We start from the raw sequence: 15,266 nt of genomic DNA on the forward strand, positions 1-15,266 counted from the left end.
ATGAAAGATAAGAGAACTTAGAGTCTGTTTATTAGGGTCCGTGACAACGAGGACCACGAAAGCGACAGTTTTCCGAAACCACACCGAAAAAAACAGCTGGTCACAATCATCCATTGCGCCCAGTTCCGTGAGCAGAATGCCAAAACCAGATCCACGAGACGCTCAACCCAGACACGTCAAGTTGACGACTGAAGTATACGATCATTGCCCAGTCTCAAATCAAATGAAGGTAGGCGCTGGTTCCGAGAAGAGGAAGCGACAGCTTGAAAAACAGCCCCGTCAATCCAATGCTAAAGAAGGCCCCAAGATGTACTGGCTTAATGCGCCTACTTCCGATCACGCTAAACCATGCAAAGAGCCTAAATTGAAGTTCACAACCTTTCCGTCATCTCAAAATTATAAGGAACTAGAAAACGCGGGCTCTAGTCATTCAAAGTCATCGCGTTCTCCTCGAACCAGGAATCTCAGCGAAAACGAAACTGACAAAACGCCGTACAAAATGGTCAAACCCAGCTTGACCTGGACACAAGGTCAAGATGACACCTCAAAGACGAGAGAAAGAAGGCTTAGTGGTAATCGATGGGGGACATTGGCTAGCGAGACAATGGGAGAGCGGAAACAATACCACCCTAATGAAACGCAACTCACTTCCGGTCAAGGTGGCGATGAAGTTTCAAGGTTATGGCAATCAGGTCGAGGAAAGTATACACAGACCGCGACTAGTACGTTAATCAAAGGTCAAGATGGAATTTCAAGATCCTGGAAACCGCGGGATGGTGATTACCGCGAAACCGTTTTTACTACAACCAAAGTGCTGGACCAACAAGAAACACGCGTAAACAATAGCGATAGACTGGCGTTCGTTCAAGGTCAAGATGACGCTTCAAGGTCGTGGAAGACTCAGAGTCACGTTAGAAAGACTAGCGGCGCACGAGTTAAGACTGTCGGACCTCGAGAGATACTCAAGTTTGACGAGGAAGTTGGAAATAAGGAAAGGTGTCAAAATGACGTCAATTGCAGTGTCCAAGCAGATGGACCAGAGTCCGAAGACGAACGTCAAAGACGCGGGGCGCGTGAAGCGTGGAATGCCTGGGTTCCACACTTAATTGCTTGCCAAGTCAGGAAATATGGAGAAAACTGGCGCTACCACAAATAACCTTAGTCCGACTTTGTACCGTTTTTCAATGTCTTGCGTAATAATTTATTTCAAATTCCAATTCAAACAAAAAATGCGAATAAATCATTTCCTAAAACTGAACTGATATCTAATCTTAAACAGAAATTGATTGGCAGATAACGGGGTTTGATTTTACAAATACTTTAGTCGAGATTTCTACAAGTCATAGGTATTTATTTAGTTTCCGGTCTCGAGGCACAATCGACGTCGAGTCCAACGTCCGAGACAAAGGAGTAGCAGTAGCAGTATCGGTTACGTTTGTAATTAAACCGTTTTTAAAGGTAAGACACAAATTTTACTTTATTAAACTTTACAAAAGCGTGGTTTATGCGGTTTTTAATAGTATCTACTTAAAATTACACCGTGTAACTCTATACTTTTTATAAACAACAAATACACCTATCTAACATTCTTCGCACCTTCGCTGTTCAACTCTGTCCCCCACTTCAACGTATAATATCTGCCTCCTTCTCTACTGGAACCCTACCTGGTCCCTGGAAGGAGGCGAATATTACACCTATCTATAAAAAGGGTCCTAAAACAGAAGCCTCAAATTATCGCCCCATTAGCTCCCTCAACCAAGTAGCCAAAGTTGTAGAGATCCTGGTGCATACCCAATTGTTAGATTACCTCAATAGTGTAAATTTCTTCTCTCCAGCTCAGCATGGGTTCCTGCGCAAACATTCGTGTTCAACCAACTTACTCGTAGCCACCAACCAATGGACTACTTGGTTAGACGAGGGCTTTGGCGTTGATGTCGTCTACCTCGACCTCGCTAAAGCCTTCGATAGTATCCCTCATGATAAATTACTGCGTGCCCTATTTCTAGCCGGAGTTACTGACCAGGCTTTGCAATGGTTATCCCATTATCTAACTGACCGCCGCCAAAGAGTTGTCCTACAGGGTCAGCACTCTCCCTGGGCCCCCATTGAGAAAGGTGTCCCCCAGGGTTCAGTTTTAGGTCCACTACTCTTCAATGTATTTATCAACTCCCTCCCTAGTGTTGTTAAATTTTCGCAAGTTTTGCTATTTGCAGATGATACGAAGCTTTCATCCCGTATAAAATCCCTATCTGACTCCCTAAACCTGCAAACTGACCTGGATTCCGTAGAAGCTTGGGCCTCTGAACATGGCCTCAGCTTCAATATTAATAAATGCGCTGTACTTCACCTAGGATCCTCTAACCCACGGTATACTTATCGTCTCTACGGTCAACCTATCCGTGCCACCCTATCTGAATCTGACCTGGGTGTTACAATGGACCCATCCCTTAAATTTACCTCCCACACCAATAAAGTCTCTAAAAGGATTTATTCCCTATCAGGCTTAATTCGTCGTAATTTTAACAACCGCTCCCCAGCCCTCATTAAAACCCTCTATAATGCATTGGCCCTGCCTATTTTTGACTATGCCTCCCCTATTTGGACACCATCTTCCTCCCTTGGTATTACTGCCCTACAGAAAGCCCAAAACAAATTTACTAAACTAACTCAAAAATTAGATAAACTGCCAGCCCCTTCTCGATTAGAAAAACTTAAAATTGATCCCGTCATTATCCGCCATAAAATTAACAACCTATGTTTACTTCATGACTTCTTTAATAACAAATTGGCACTTAACGTTGAAACTTTTTTCCACCCTGCACCGTATCCCTCTACCCGTGGACACTCCCTTAAACTTGCAAAACCACGCGCCCTGACGTCTATCCGCCAACATCATTTCACCCACACTGTCATCTCAGATTGGAACGCACTCCCTGAATCTATTATTACCATCTCAGATAAATCAAAATTTCGCGCTAAGTTATCGGCTCACTTCAATAATACCCCAAATTGACCTGTAGTCATACCGTTTTTTACTTTGTTACTTATCTTTTTTTCTACTTTGTCACTTATTTTTTTTTTTTTTCCTTTGTTACTTATCTCTTTTTGTTTTTTTTCTTTTTTTACTAATGTATAACTAAATCGTTAATCTCTGTATAACTAAATCGTTAATCTCTCTCGGTTGTACTAACCAAGCTCTAATGGCTTACCTGTACTGAACTAAATAAATAAATTATACGCGTAAGAACCGAAAATAAAATTATGTTTACCTATACCGTAGCTCGGTTCAGTTTAAATGTCAATTTTCAAACTTACTTTCGATTTACTCGGAAAGCCTTGACTTATCGCGTTTTAGTCACTGATAATTTGTCAATGTCACTATCATATGACAATGACAACAATAGACAACGGTTGAGTTTGCTCACAAGCGACGGCGGACTCGCGATTCGCGAAACGAAATGGAATTTTACAGACCTACTAAAAATTTTATTCGCGCGAAATTTAATATAAATTAGGCCCGCTATGTGCTTTAAGCCTAATTTTGTGTAGCGGTTTTAATAAAAGCAAGTTGTTAGCATCGTAATAAAAACGATTAGGCCTAAAGGAAGCGCAAAAACCTTCCGCTGCCCACGTTAATGATTAACCTAGGCAGTGTTTTAACTTACATTAGCAACAAAACCAAAAAATGGCATTAGCAAAGCCATAAACCATGGATAAAGAATGCGCGTGAAGAAATTGTTTCCACGCTATAGGATAGGCAACTCCCTATCTCGAACCCGACAGCTTATTCTGTATATACTCTCTTACAACATCGGTTGTCAGCACGCTCAAAGCTAGGTCTCTATGTAACCTAGCTTTGTGCGTGCTGTCAAGAGACGAATGAAATATTCATGTTCAGGATTTAAAAGATCCTGAAGTTTTTTGTCTCTTGACAGCACGCACAAAGGTAGGTTACATAGAGACCTAGCTTTGAGCGTGCTGACAACAGATGTTGTAACAGAGTATATACGGAATAAGCTGTCGTTCGAGATAGGGAGTTGCCTATCCTATAGCGTGAAAACAATTACTTCACGCGCATTCTTTATCCGTGCAATAGGCCTAACACAAAGAAAAAACAAAGTGGCGTTAGTGAAAACATGAAAACTTCAAGACATTTTTCGACTATGGCCGCTGCTACCACAAATTTTAACGGACTTTCCGCGCCAAGGCCTAAAACATTAAATACGTTGAACGCGACTGAAATTGAGCAATTAGTGAGCAAAACACCGCATGAAATCATTTCGCTCATAAATTGTAATCGGGACTTGTTCAATAAGTACGTGAACGGGCCCCAGGTTAACCGGATAGGAATAATCTTTGACGTCATGCTCAAAGCGTGTCAATGTCGCGATAAAGATATGTTGTACCAATTCCTGGACGATTTCCTGGATCAAAACGCGACTTTCCTCAATTCGAAAGTGTTCTCGTATTTGTTACAAATGGAACGCGATGGCTTAAACGAAGAGATACTGCGAAACATCGAGAACCTCGTGGACTTTTTTAAAAACCTACAAAAGACGCATCCTTTAAAGTCCGTTATGACGTCCCAATTATTGTTCACGCCCATAAGAAACGCGCTTCGTTCGGTTAACGCGGAATCGAGAGAACCGTTGTTGTCCAAACTGGACGTAATGGAAGGCGTAAGAGACGAGTTGTTGAACAGTTACAATTTCGTGTACCACGGTGTCAAGGCGGCGAAAGAGGCGCCCGATGACTTCAGGCAGATACCAATTTTTCCTGATAAGTACGATTTGATCGTCAATACGAGACCCTTTTTGAGACCCAACATCGTGGAAGGTCGGTACGCCAATGCCAATCACTATTTGGATGTCCAGTTTCGATTACTAAGAGAGGATTTCGTTCGACCACTAAGAGAAGGTCAGTACAATTTTGTCCGAGGACGTAAGACGGCGTGGTCTGTTAAGTTAGGCTTGGTTCATTGAGGGGGTCAGGTCACCGTCTTCTAGGCTTATCCTTAACTATTCCTTACTAACTAATTGTAGGTATAGCCGCGTATTTGGAGACGATTAAAACCAGACCCAATTACAATCACCGCTTACTCGACGTCCGAGTCTACCAGAAGGTGACCTTGGAGAACATGGCGGTGACGGACGATGGCGACGTCCAATTCCAAGTGAAATTCGACTCGTATCCATTCCGAAACGTCCAATGGGAGACGTCGAAGCGACTGATCTACGGAGCCCTCGTCTGTTTAACCCACGACGACTTCAAAACGCTGTACTTCGGAACAGTGGCCGACCGACAATTGGACAAAATCAAAAATGGCGAAATTCTCATCAAATTCGAAAAGCAAGAAGACATCATCATGAAGGTCTTTGATCGGAACTTTACCATGGTCGAATCCGAGGCTTATTTCGAAGCCAGTAGACATACACTGTTGTCCCTGCAAAATATCGATGAAAACAATTTCCCAATGCGGGAGTACATCGTCGAGGTTCGCAAAAACGTCGAAAAACCGGATTATTTACAACAGGACAGCGTTTACTGTCTGGGAAATCTATGCAAACCTACAACGACTAAACCCAAGGTTAGTGAGGAACCGCCCAAAGAAAATCCAACGACAAAACCCGACAAGGAATGGCTGCAGAACGTCAAGCCTAAAAACGATAACTTTGGTACAAACGGTCGCGTTTCAAAGTCGAAAAACAAACACAGACTCGTCATTAAACAACCCAATGACGCGTCACAACAATCGACGTCCTGTTGCGGCGGTCCTAAGAATAAGCCCCTCCCCGTCCGCGTCTTCGACGACAAAACGTGGCCCTCCGCGGAGGAACTCGATTTGGATCCGTGGCAGTACGCCGCCTTCAAATCGGGACTGCGACAAAAGTTGTGCGTCATTCAGGGACCACCCGGTACCGGTAAAACTCATATCGGACTGAAAATCATGGCCGCTCTGATTCACAACAAACAACGTTGGAATTCGAGCCCGCGCGACGAGGACCAATTGAAAAGTCCCATTCTGGTCGTTTGCTACACCAATCACGCCTTGGACCAGTTCATGGAAGGCGTCTTGAAAATAACCAATAAGATCGTTCGAGTTGGTGGCAGGAGTTCCAGCGAAACCTTGCAACCTTACTCCATGAACGTCTTGAAACGCGTCTACGCCAGAGACATTAAAATGGAGTCGGAGTATCTCTTAGAGAAACGGGTCTTCCACGAAAAGCGCCTAAAGTCCCTGAGCGATGACCAAGTCATCCATTCGGAAATTGAACTACAGAGCGTCATAAATCCAGCGCAACTGGCGAGTTTGAAGGAGGGAGATGATGGCGCCAAATACGGTACCAGGATCAAATCGTGGTTGCGAGTTAAAGAGGAGACCAATGGCGAAGAAGAACCTCTGGAAGAAGACGGGTGCGTCCAAATGGACCTGGATCTACTCGAAAATGGTTTAGAACCCGAAGATTTCGATGACCGTTACGTCCCCGTCCGCAACCACGCCCCGCGTCGTGTCATCAATCTCAGGGAGCCACCACCATCGCGAAAGGACAAAGTTCCACTGAAAATTGTCAAGCCCGAAACAAACGGGACAATGTCCGAGAAAGAACTTTTGTCCAGCGCCGATATCTGGTCCTTGGATATGGCCAATCGTTGGAAACTATACGAAATGTGGTTGAGGAGACTTCGCGCCAATATCGAACGAGAAATACGCAACTTGGAACGAGTTCGAAATCAGAAATTAAATATGCTACAATCGGAGTCGGACGAGATCGAAATCCTCGTGGCCAAAGACGCTTTGGTTGTGGGAATGACCACGACGGGGGCCTCGAAATACCGGAACCTGGTGGCCAACCTCAAGTCCAAGATCGTCGTCGTCGAAGAAGCGGCCGAAGTCCTAGAGGCTCATATCGTGACGTCATTGAGTCCCTTTACGCGACACTTGATTCTGATTGGCGATCACCAACAACTAAGACCAAATCCGGTCGTTTACGACTTGGCCAAAAAGTACAACTTGGATATTTCTCTGTTTGAACGCTTAATTAAGAACGGCGTGCCTTACGCCAAACTGCGAGTTCAACACCGAATGCGACCCGAGATCTCCAAGTTACTTGTGCCACATATTTACGATCAGTTGGAAAACCACCAATCCGTTTGCGAGTACCCCGAGATAATGGGTAAGTTTGATGGCTCTTTTATTTTTGTCCCTTTTTATTTGTATTGAGAAGAACGCGTCCAAGTTACTCAAAGACTATAGCGTAGGTTAAGTTGATTCATAAGTTTATAAGTGATATGTTCCATCCATAAGTATGACTTCGTAATACTAGAGCTAGTTCTAGCAGAACGACGGAAGCGAGAATTGACTAGGCCTACACTCGGTGGTTAATTTTGCGGGACTTCTACCTAGGTCCTATTTAGTCTATATTACTAAGCCCCCTTTGACAGCAGCGCCTCACCCACCAGGTTATCCCTCGCTTTACCTCCCTGAATCTATGACCTACCTCACTCACTTCAAAATTACAAGCTCCAGTTTCTAAGTTACCAGAGATTAATTAAACAAACTTGTGGAACATGAACATATCTTACGAGCTTATGGTTGAAAAAGGAGGATATTGGTTACATTGGTTTTTGATAGTGTTTCAGGGTGATCCAAAATGGGAGGGTAATTATAGGAGTGGGATGGTTCAATTTTCAGTCGAAGATGTTGTGACCTATATGCCCGAAGTTGCCCCCACAATGGATGCACCCCCTAACGCGAGTTATGACCATTAGAGGAGTGTTTCACGGATAACCCCTTCATGATGTTATCGTTGTCTTTCATTTCCTTAGCGGGGTCATCCTTAAAACACTTCTCCAATGATCATAGTTTGTACTTGCATCCCTTGTGGGTTCAATTAAAATCGGCTGCTCATAGAAGTATAGAACATTTTCGACTCAAAAGATTTCCCATAGTTTAACCATCCATCCCACAGTGTATTTGAATCCATAATTACCCATTTTGGAACATATCCTGTCGTATTGGTTCTAACTCGCGGCGCCCACTTACGATAGGTTTTGAGAAGAGCGTGTACTTCGTGAATCACGAGAAACAGGAGTATAAGCCGGAAGAAGGCGGTACATCGCGAGCCAATCTCCACGAAGCCGAGTTCCTAGTTGCCCTGACGCGATACGTCATACAACAAGGCTACAAACCCGGTCAAATTACCATTTTGACCACCTATTCGGGGCAACTAGTTACAATTAAAAACTTGGTCAGCGGACCTTCCAAGGGAATTCGCGCCAATGTCGTTGACAATTATCAGGGCGAGGAAAACGACATCATTCTCCTGTCCCTGGTTCGCAGTAATCTCGAAAACGACATCGGCTTCCTTAAAACGGAAAACCGAATTTGCGTCGCGCTTTCGCGAGCGAAAATCGCCTTGTTTTGCGTCGGCAATTTTAAACTCTTGGCCCAAGAGAGTTCCCTTTGGGAGGAAATAAGTCACGTCTTGAAGGACAGCGCGCAAATCGGACCTTCTTTGAAGTTGAAATGTCAAAGACACTCTCGGTTGACTCGCGTGACGTCAGCGGCTGACTTCGAACGCGTTCGCGACGGAGGTTGCGCCGCCCCTTGCGACGTCAGAATGCCCTGCGGTCACAAATGTCCTAAGAAATGCCATCCCCTCGATGACCTCCACGACAAGATATTATGCGTTCAACCCTGCCAAAGGTCAACTTGTCAACATAAATGCCCCAAAACGTGCGGGGAAGTTTGCGACCTTTGCGAGGTGAAGGTCACGCGCCTTGCCAATTGCGGTCAAACTATCGCGTCCCCGTGCCACGCCGCGAATCTCGCTCATAAAGATTGCAAACTTCCTTGCAGTCGAGTTTTTGAATGCGGTCATAAATGCTTCAAAAGTTGCCAAGACGTTTGCGACGCTCTTTGTCAACTGGAATTGATCCGCGTCGGTAATTGCGGACAAAAATACACGACGCCTTGTCACGCCTTAAACGCGAGTCATAAAAACTGCCAAAGACCTTGCGCGAAAATCATGGCGTGCGGTCATAAATGTTCCAAAATGTGCCGCGAAGATTGTGACCGTTGCGAAAAGACCGTGACGCGCGTTGCGAATTGCGGAGAATCTATCGTGATTCCTTGCCATTTGAAAAACATCAACGAAGCTCACGGTAATTGCGATAAACCTTGCGCCAAGATTTTGACTAACGGTCACAAATGTACGAAAACTTGCTCGCAAGATTGCGACAATCGCGAACAGGCTAATTGCGAAGAATCTCACCCAGTTCCTTGTCATGGTAAAGATATTACCGAAGTAGGCCATAATCCTCGTGAGAAGATTATGACCCGCGGTCAGAAATGCGGTAAACCCCCCTCGGAATCGTCCACGCTTCCTCAAGACTGTTGTGAAGTCGTTCCTAAAAGAGTAGAGGTCAAAGTTCAATCACGGCCTACAAAAGAAACTGGTCAGCTGACCGGAGGTGATACACGCGATAAAGTTGAATCACGACCTACAAAAGTTAATGGTCAGCTGACCGGAGGTGAAACACGTGATAAAGTTCAATCACGACCTACAAAAGATAATGGTCAACTGACCAGAGGTGATACACGTGATAAAGTTGAATCACGACCTACAAAAGATAATGGTCAGCTGACCGGAGGTGAAACACGTGATAAAGTTCAATCACGACCTACGAAAGATAATGGTCAACTGACCAGAAGTGATACGCGTGATAAAGTTGAATCACGACCTACAAAAGATAATGGTCAGCTGACCGGAGGTGATACGCGTGATAAAGTTCAATCACGACCTACAAAAGAAAATGGTCAGCTTAAGGTAGGTGATACGCGTGACCTTTCTCGACGCCCTACCAAAGAAAAGGGTCCGCTTAAAACGGTCAGAGGTCACGCGTGTGACGGGCCTAAATGCGCCGTTGAAGTGGCGCTCGAATTAGATTGCGGACATAAAACCGAGTCCCCGTGTTACGCGTCGAAGCACACGACCAATTGCCAAGTTATTTTGGAATGCGGTCATAAATGCATCGGCGAACGTCGACTGCGATCAACTTGCGTGGAAAAATGCCGTCGTAAAATTGCAGCTCCAATTGCAAATAGATCCATCGCCCAAATTAACCAATGGTTAAGTAAGCGTTAGGGACCCGCTTTTCTACTCACCATTTTTTATATTTTTTATAAGTAATTTAAGCAACCACAAAATTAAGTTAAAAATTGTATTACGGCATTAATTAACGAGTCGATTAATTAATGAGTTTAACGAAATGTGATTTAGTCCGAAATTAACCCCAGTTAATTAATATAAGGGAATTATTTTAAATTTAAATTTAGCTACTAGCTCTTTATTAACTTTTAAGTATTAAGTTAAAAAATTATAATTAAATGATATTTGCACTTTGCATGTACCTTTTTACGTAATATTTGTAAATTAAAATTTATTTAACAACATTTAAATAAAAAAGGGTTTCATTTTTTTGCGTTTCATAGTCTTTGAGCGTCTTTCAGGGAAAATACATTTCGGTCTCTCAAATATTATATTAAAAAATATGAAATGTATTTCCCGTAATTGTAGCCTTCTTGGCGTTCCTTGAATCTCTCCAGCTTAATCATGTCCGCTGCCTTCTCAGCAATCATTATGGTTGGCGCGTTCGTGTTCCCGGATACGATGACCGGCATGACTGACGCGTCAACAACCCGCAGCCCCGATACACCCAACACCCTGAAATGATCAACCCGACTCCCCATCCAGTATTTCATTGCTATAGTCAAGTACTTAAAGGGATGGTTCCACGCGTTACGTAAGGGGCGGAGCCTATATCGAGCTTTATCTTCCATCCATCAAATGGAGAGCTCTACTGCGCATGCCTGTTGGGAATGGGGAACGATATTTACCTTGAATCTATCCCCCGAGTCGATACGAGCTCACAGTCACGTGACACAGCCTGATCACTACTTCAGGAACGCTAGTACTTCGCGCTATATAGTTCTTGACACGCCCCCCCCCTATATAACGCGTCGACGCATCCCTTCAATAGCTGTCAGTACTTACTTGAGATTGGGGTCAACGACGGCCATGGGGTCTTTGGGGTCACCCATTTTGCAAGTACCTACGGGATGATATATGGGTTGCGTCGTCACTTTCGCCACGCATGCCAGAAATTGGTCGGAGCCATCTAGGTAGTCTTTGCAGTCTTCGTAAGTCACCTTGGGTAACTGAGCGCCCAATTGACGGAATGGTTCGGACTCGGCCACCTCTCGAATAAACTTAATGCCTACACGTCACACACTCAATATATAGCGCGTCATGACCTCACCAGAGAACGATTATCGTACCATTAACCATTGTCCGTAAATCGTCAGGGTGGGTGAAAAATCTGGGGTCTATCAGAGGCGGGTCGTAGGGGTCGGAAGAGTTCAAGGTGACGGAACCGCGACTTTTGGGGCGTAGTAAGATCGGTAACATGAGAAATCCGTCGCCACCCTTGTAAGAACGATACGTTTCCGACAACTATTTTAAATTAGATTAGTAATTGTGAGGATGTACCACTCCAGGATGGTAGGACCAAAGTACAGTAGGAAATGGTACCTTTTCATTTGGGGTCAAGAGACCCTGAATGGCTCTGTCATTGCCTAGGGCGGGTGAATGGAAGAATATTATTTGGATATCGGGCCACCCACTGTGCCGTAAGCTCTCGTCCGAGTAAACGAAAGCTTGAGCCCCAATGGCACCTAAGGCCGCGTACTCCCCTAATGATAGGCAATGATAAGACACGAACTATCTCGGAAGTTAAGTTCTCTCTTACCACTTCCGTCTTTCATGAAGGTTTCGAGGGCTTCGGGCCTTTGAACCAATTCGCCTAAGTCTATCGTTCTGCCCGTAGTGTTCGTTAGATATTCGGCGTACCAGACTGAAGCGTGGTCTTGCAGATTCTTACCCACACCAGGCAGGTTCACCACCACTGGAATCTTCAAATTGAAATTAGCACCTCGGACCAATCGCGTAACGCCCCGCCATCTCGTTAACAAAATTCCCGGCCAACGACTGATTGTACAAGTGGACTAACCTTGTGTCGCTTCAGTTCCGCTTTGGGTCCAATTCCGGAAAGCATAAGCAGTTGAGGAGTGGCGATACTTCCTGCCGAGAGAATGATCTCGTGTCTGGCGTTGATGGCGAATCGTTGCCCCTGGTAATCGAATTCCAGGGCCCGCGCTCGTCTCCCGCCGTCCAACAAGACCCTCCTGGCGTGAGCGCCAATCAGCAAGTGGAGATTTTCTTTTTGACTAGCCGGGCCCAAGTAAGCGGCGCTCGTACTGCATCTCAACCCGTTGCGAATGGTGGCCTGAACGCGCGAAACACCTGCCAAGTAGCGTCAGCCAGGCTCCACGGAAGACGGCAACCTGACCCTCATTTAACACAACCAAAGTCTAACCAAACCTTAACTCAAAACATTAGGGTTAACGTCGGTTTTGGCACTCGACATTGGAGGGTAATGGCTCTGGTTTTATAATTGAAACTCCTATTTCTTCACTTTTCAACTTCGGGTTACAATAAGCGTCCTCTCCATAATTATAACACGGGCTTACTAACTTAACAAAACCTAACCTAACCTATAACACACCATGAATAGTGAAATGGAGTCAGGTTGCCGTCTTATTCTTAGAATAATGAGGGTAATTACTAACCACTTTGATTTTTTCCATTGGGGTCAGATAAACCGTATCCAAATACTTGGGCCGCTTGAAGAAAGGCATCGTTTAAGACGTTGTTGTACTTGGGGATGTCGACGGTTAGGGGTCCCTCATGACCGTGGTAACCTTCGTCGAGTTGCGAAGGATCGGCCTGGTTATTTTCAGCTTTGATGAAGTAAGGCAGGACATTCCTATAGGGCCAACCCTTGGCGCCCAATTTCTCCCAATAATCGTAATCGTAACGGTTTCCTCTGACGTACATCATGAAGTTCAAACTCGAAGAACCCCCTAACATTTTACCTCTCGCGTAGTAACATCCCTGTAAGATCAAAAGTTGAGGTCAGGGGCAAAAGACCATTAAACTTTTTCGACTCAAAATGGCCCATAAGACCACCGCAATTCGATCCCACAGCCCTTTTTGCAACACCCTGTAAATCATGGGGTCCCTGCGCAAGTGCCCATCTGGCCAATAGCTTAAGACGGTAATGGTTGCGATTACTTATCATCTTACCCGATTTTTCTGTCCGAGACAAGAGTCGCTTTGAGGAACGCTACTGTACGACCAATCGTACTCGCTTTTTAACGCCTCAACGACCATTAAGGGCACTTCGGTTCTCAAATCCGGAACTCCCCCGGCTTCAATTAGCAAGACGTTGACGTTGGGATCTTCCGCCAATCTACTGGCCACGGTGGCACCACCCGAACCAGCTCCAACTATAGGATCGACCATGGTAGGTAATGGAGTCTACGCTAAGTCTTCGTTGGAGAGTACTTACCGACGATATAGTCGTAGCTCCGGTAGAATGTCTTGCTAATACGGGCAGGGACATGCTGCTCTTTTCTTTGACCGTAGTAAGTAATGGCCGTCATCAGAGCGCCCGTTAAGATCAGAGAGCAAGCTGTAGTCGCCATGGCTCAAGAGCGAATAAGCCACGATTAATGATTTCAACTCTTAGTTCGTGATATCGCCATAATAGGAATAAAATACAAATTTCCTTCTGGTAATTACTTGGCCAATGGCCCAAGGTTAACGAGGGCTAGTTTCGAGATTGTCTTAAGTAATTAACAATCAATCGATATTTTTAAAATTAATCCCCCATCTCGGGATTGGGACGTTACCAAATATAATACGTTAAGGCCGCGTAATTAACCTTATTTGGATTTTGATGAATTGCTCAATTTCAGCCAAGAAGGAATAATAATTATCATTCAAATTACGCTACCAAAGCAGGAAATTTAGAATAAAATTAAAGGTTCTTTAATTAAGAGACGTAGCCAACAGCGATAAAGAGGGGGGGGGGAAGTCATTAAACGAGAGTGTAATTTTGATAAATGGATGTACAATAGGGGCGAGGCCTATCTCAAGCTTATCTTCCATCAGATAGAACTCTAGTGAATTTTCAAGCATTAATTATCTGTGCAATGGGAATGGACACGCTTACAGTCACATGACAATCAGGCTGGGAAATAGCACACTTCCTCTAGTCCAAAACCAGTTTATTAATTGCTTGGACTAGTTTTTTAATTCAAGAAGTGGGGGTTACTGGTCCTCGGGACCAGTTTATTAATTGCAAATCTATTGGAGAGCAAAGGCTGGGACCAGTCCGGAGACCAGTAAATGATTTCAGACACTAGGGGGTCACTGGTCCAAAGGACTAGTTTAAAAAATATCCTTATTTCCCAGCCTGATGACAATGCCTACTCACTACTCCAGGAACAATACTACTTCAAAATATAGTTCTTAATACGCCCCCTACATCCCTTTAAAACTGTTAGCATATGGATCGGCCAGAGAGGCGTGGCTTAAGATTGAAAACGCCCCCACCATTTGACGTCATTACAATAACTAATCCCTCCACCCCACGCCACGGTCTTTCGTTCAAGTTGGCCACTAGCCCAAGGTTAACGAGGTACCTAGATCACTTTGTCTCAAATGGGTATCAATCAATCGATATTTGTTGGAAATGTATCCTTGTTTGGTCGCGCCGCGGCTACCTTGGAAATGTTGATGGTGAAACATTACCGATGTCGGAAGAAAAGGCATGATTAACTTTTTTTGATGAATTAGTCAATTAAGAGTCGTTTCTTAAGCGTTACTACAAACAATTAAGTAATTACGATAATTGTCTTGTTATGCGGGGAAAGCCAAAGGCAATTAACGGCCCTTCAATTAAGACTCGTAGCCAAGAGCGATCAAGTGGCGAAAAATAAAAGAGTTCGTAAATGTCAACGTAAATTAGTCAAAACTCTTAATGTTGAAATGTTATTGCAAACTTAGCCAAACCTGTAAATTTTGTTAGCGCATTATAGTGAAAAACTGTTATGGTATGTCAGTATATTATAGTTAAAAACGGTTAGTGAAAAACTGTTATTGTATTATCGTTTAAAACTGTTATGGTAAGTTAGTGTGTTTCAGTGAAAAAATGTTATTGTATGTTAGTGTATTATAGTTAAAAAATGTTATTGTATGTTAGTGTATTATAGTTAAAAAATGTTATTGTATGTTAGTGTATTGTAGTTAAAAATGTTATTGTATGTTAGTGTATTATAGTTAAAAAATGTTATTGTA

At 44.0% G+C, this 15,266-nt stretch overlaps 2 protein-coding genes across 4 annotated transcripts; one reads left to right on the top strand and one right to left on the bottom strand.

The window, feature by feature from the left end:
* Window positions 1-1,329: 1,329 nt before the first annotated feature.
* LOC149709566 (NFX1-type zinc finger-containing protein 1-like) lies at window positions 1,330-10,481 on the top strand. 3 transcript variants are annotated; one of them, XM_089864932.1, is made up of 5 exons: window positions 1,330-1,458; window positions 4,097-4,917; window positions 5,043-7,175; window positions 8,050-9,809; window positions 9,867-10,481. In XM_089864932.1, the coding sequence occupies exons 2-5, from the start codon at window positions 4,137-4,139 to the stop codon at window positions 10,146-10,148; spliced, it is 4,956 nt and encodes a 1,651-aa protein (XP_089721058.1). In that variant the 5' UTR covers window positions 1,330-1,458; window positions 4,097-4,136; the 3' UTR covers window positions 10,149-10,481. The 3 variants fall into 3 exon arrangements, with proteins under 3 accessions (XP_089721058.1, XP_089721059.1, XP_089721057.1); XM_089864933.1 differs by having other exon boundaries at window positions 8,050-9,803; window positions 9,861-10,481; XM_089864931.1 differs by having other exon boundaries at window positions 1,331-1,458; window positions 8,050-10,481.
* On the bottom strand, window positions 10,319-14,991 carry LOC149709567 (glucose dehydrogenase [FAD, quinone]-like). The gene is made up of 9 exons (XM_089864935.1): window positions 13,474-14,991; window positions 13,209-13,411; window positions 12,692-13,016; window positions 12,073-12,365; window positions 11,812-11,974; window positions 11,595-11,755; window positions 11,342-11,516; window positions 11,058-11,280; window positions 10,319-10,727 (listed from the first exon to the last, which is right to left on the bottom strand). The coding sequence occupies exons 1-9, from the start codon at window positions 13,607-13,609 to the stop codon at window positions 10,541-10,543; spliced, it is 1,866 nt and encodes a 621-aa protein (XP_089721061.1). The 5' UTR covers window positions 13,610-14,991; the 3' UTR covers window positions 10,319-10,540.
* Between the last annotated feature and the right edge of the window lie 275 nt (window positions 14,992-15,266).

This window comes from Phalangium opilio, unplaced genomic scaffold (assembly GCF_054372755.1).
Source record: "Phalangium opilio isolate 3A_F unplaced genomic scaffold, DU_Popi_V2 ptg000013l_1, whole genome shotgun sequence".
Taxonomy (NCBI): domain Eukaryota; kingdom Metazoa; phylum Arthropoda; class Arachnida; order Opiliones; family Phalangiidae; genus Phalangium; species Phalangium opilio.

Bases quoted from the DNA above. Each gene is read 5' to 3' on its own strand.
- LOC149709566 (XM_089864931.1), top strand. From the start codon at position 4,137: ATGAAAACTTCAAGACATTTTTCGACTATGGCCGCTGCTACCACAAAT. The intron at 4,918-5,042 runs GTCAGTACAATT...AACTAATTGTAG, and splicing joins CGTTCGACCACTAAGAGAAG to GTATAGCCGCGTATTTGGAG. The intron at 7,176-8,049 runs GTAAGTTTGATG...CACTTACGATAG, and splicing joins CGAGTACCCCGAGATAATGG to GTTTTGAGAAGAGCGTGTAC.
- LOC149709567 (XM_089864935.1), bottom strand. From the start codon at position 13,609: ATGGCGACTACAGCTTGCTCTCTGATCTTAACGGGCGCTCTGATGACG. The intron at 12,366-12,691 runs GTTAGTAATTAC...GCTACTTGGCAG, and splicing joins CAATGGAAAAAATCAAAGTG to GTGTTTCGCGCGTTCAGGCC. The intron at 11,517-11,594 runs GTACCATTTCCT...AATTTAAAATAG, and splicing joins TCTTGACCCCAAATGAAAAG to TTGTCGGAAACGTATCGTTC.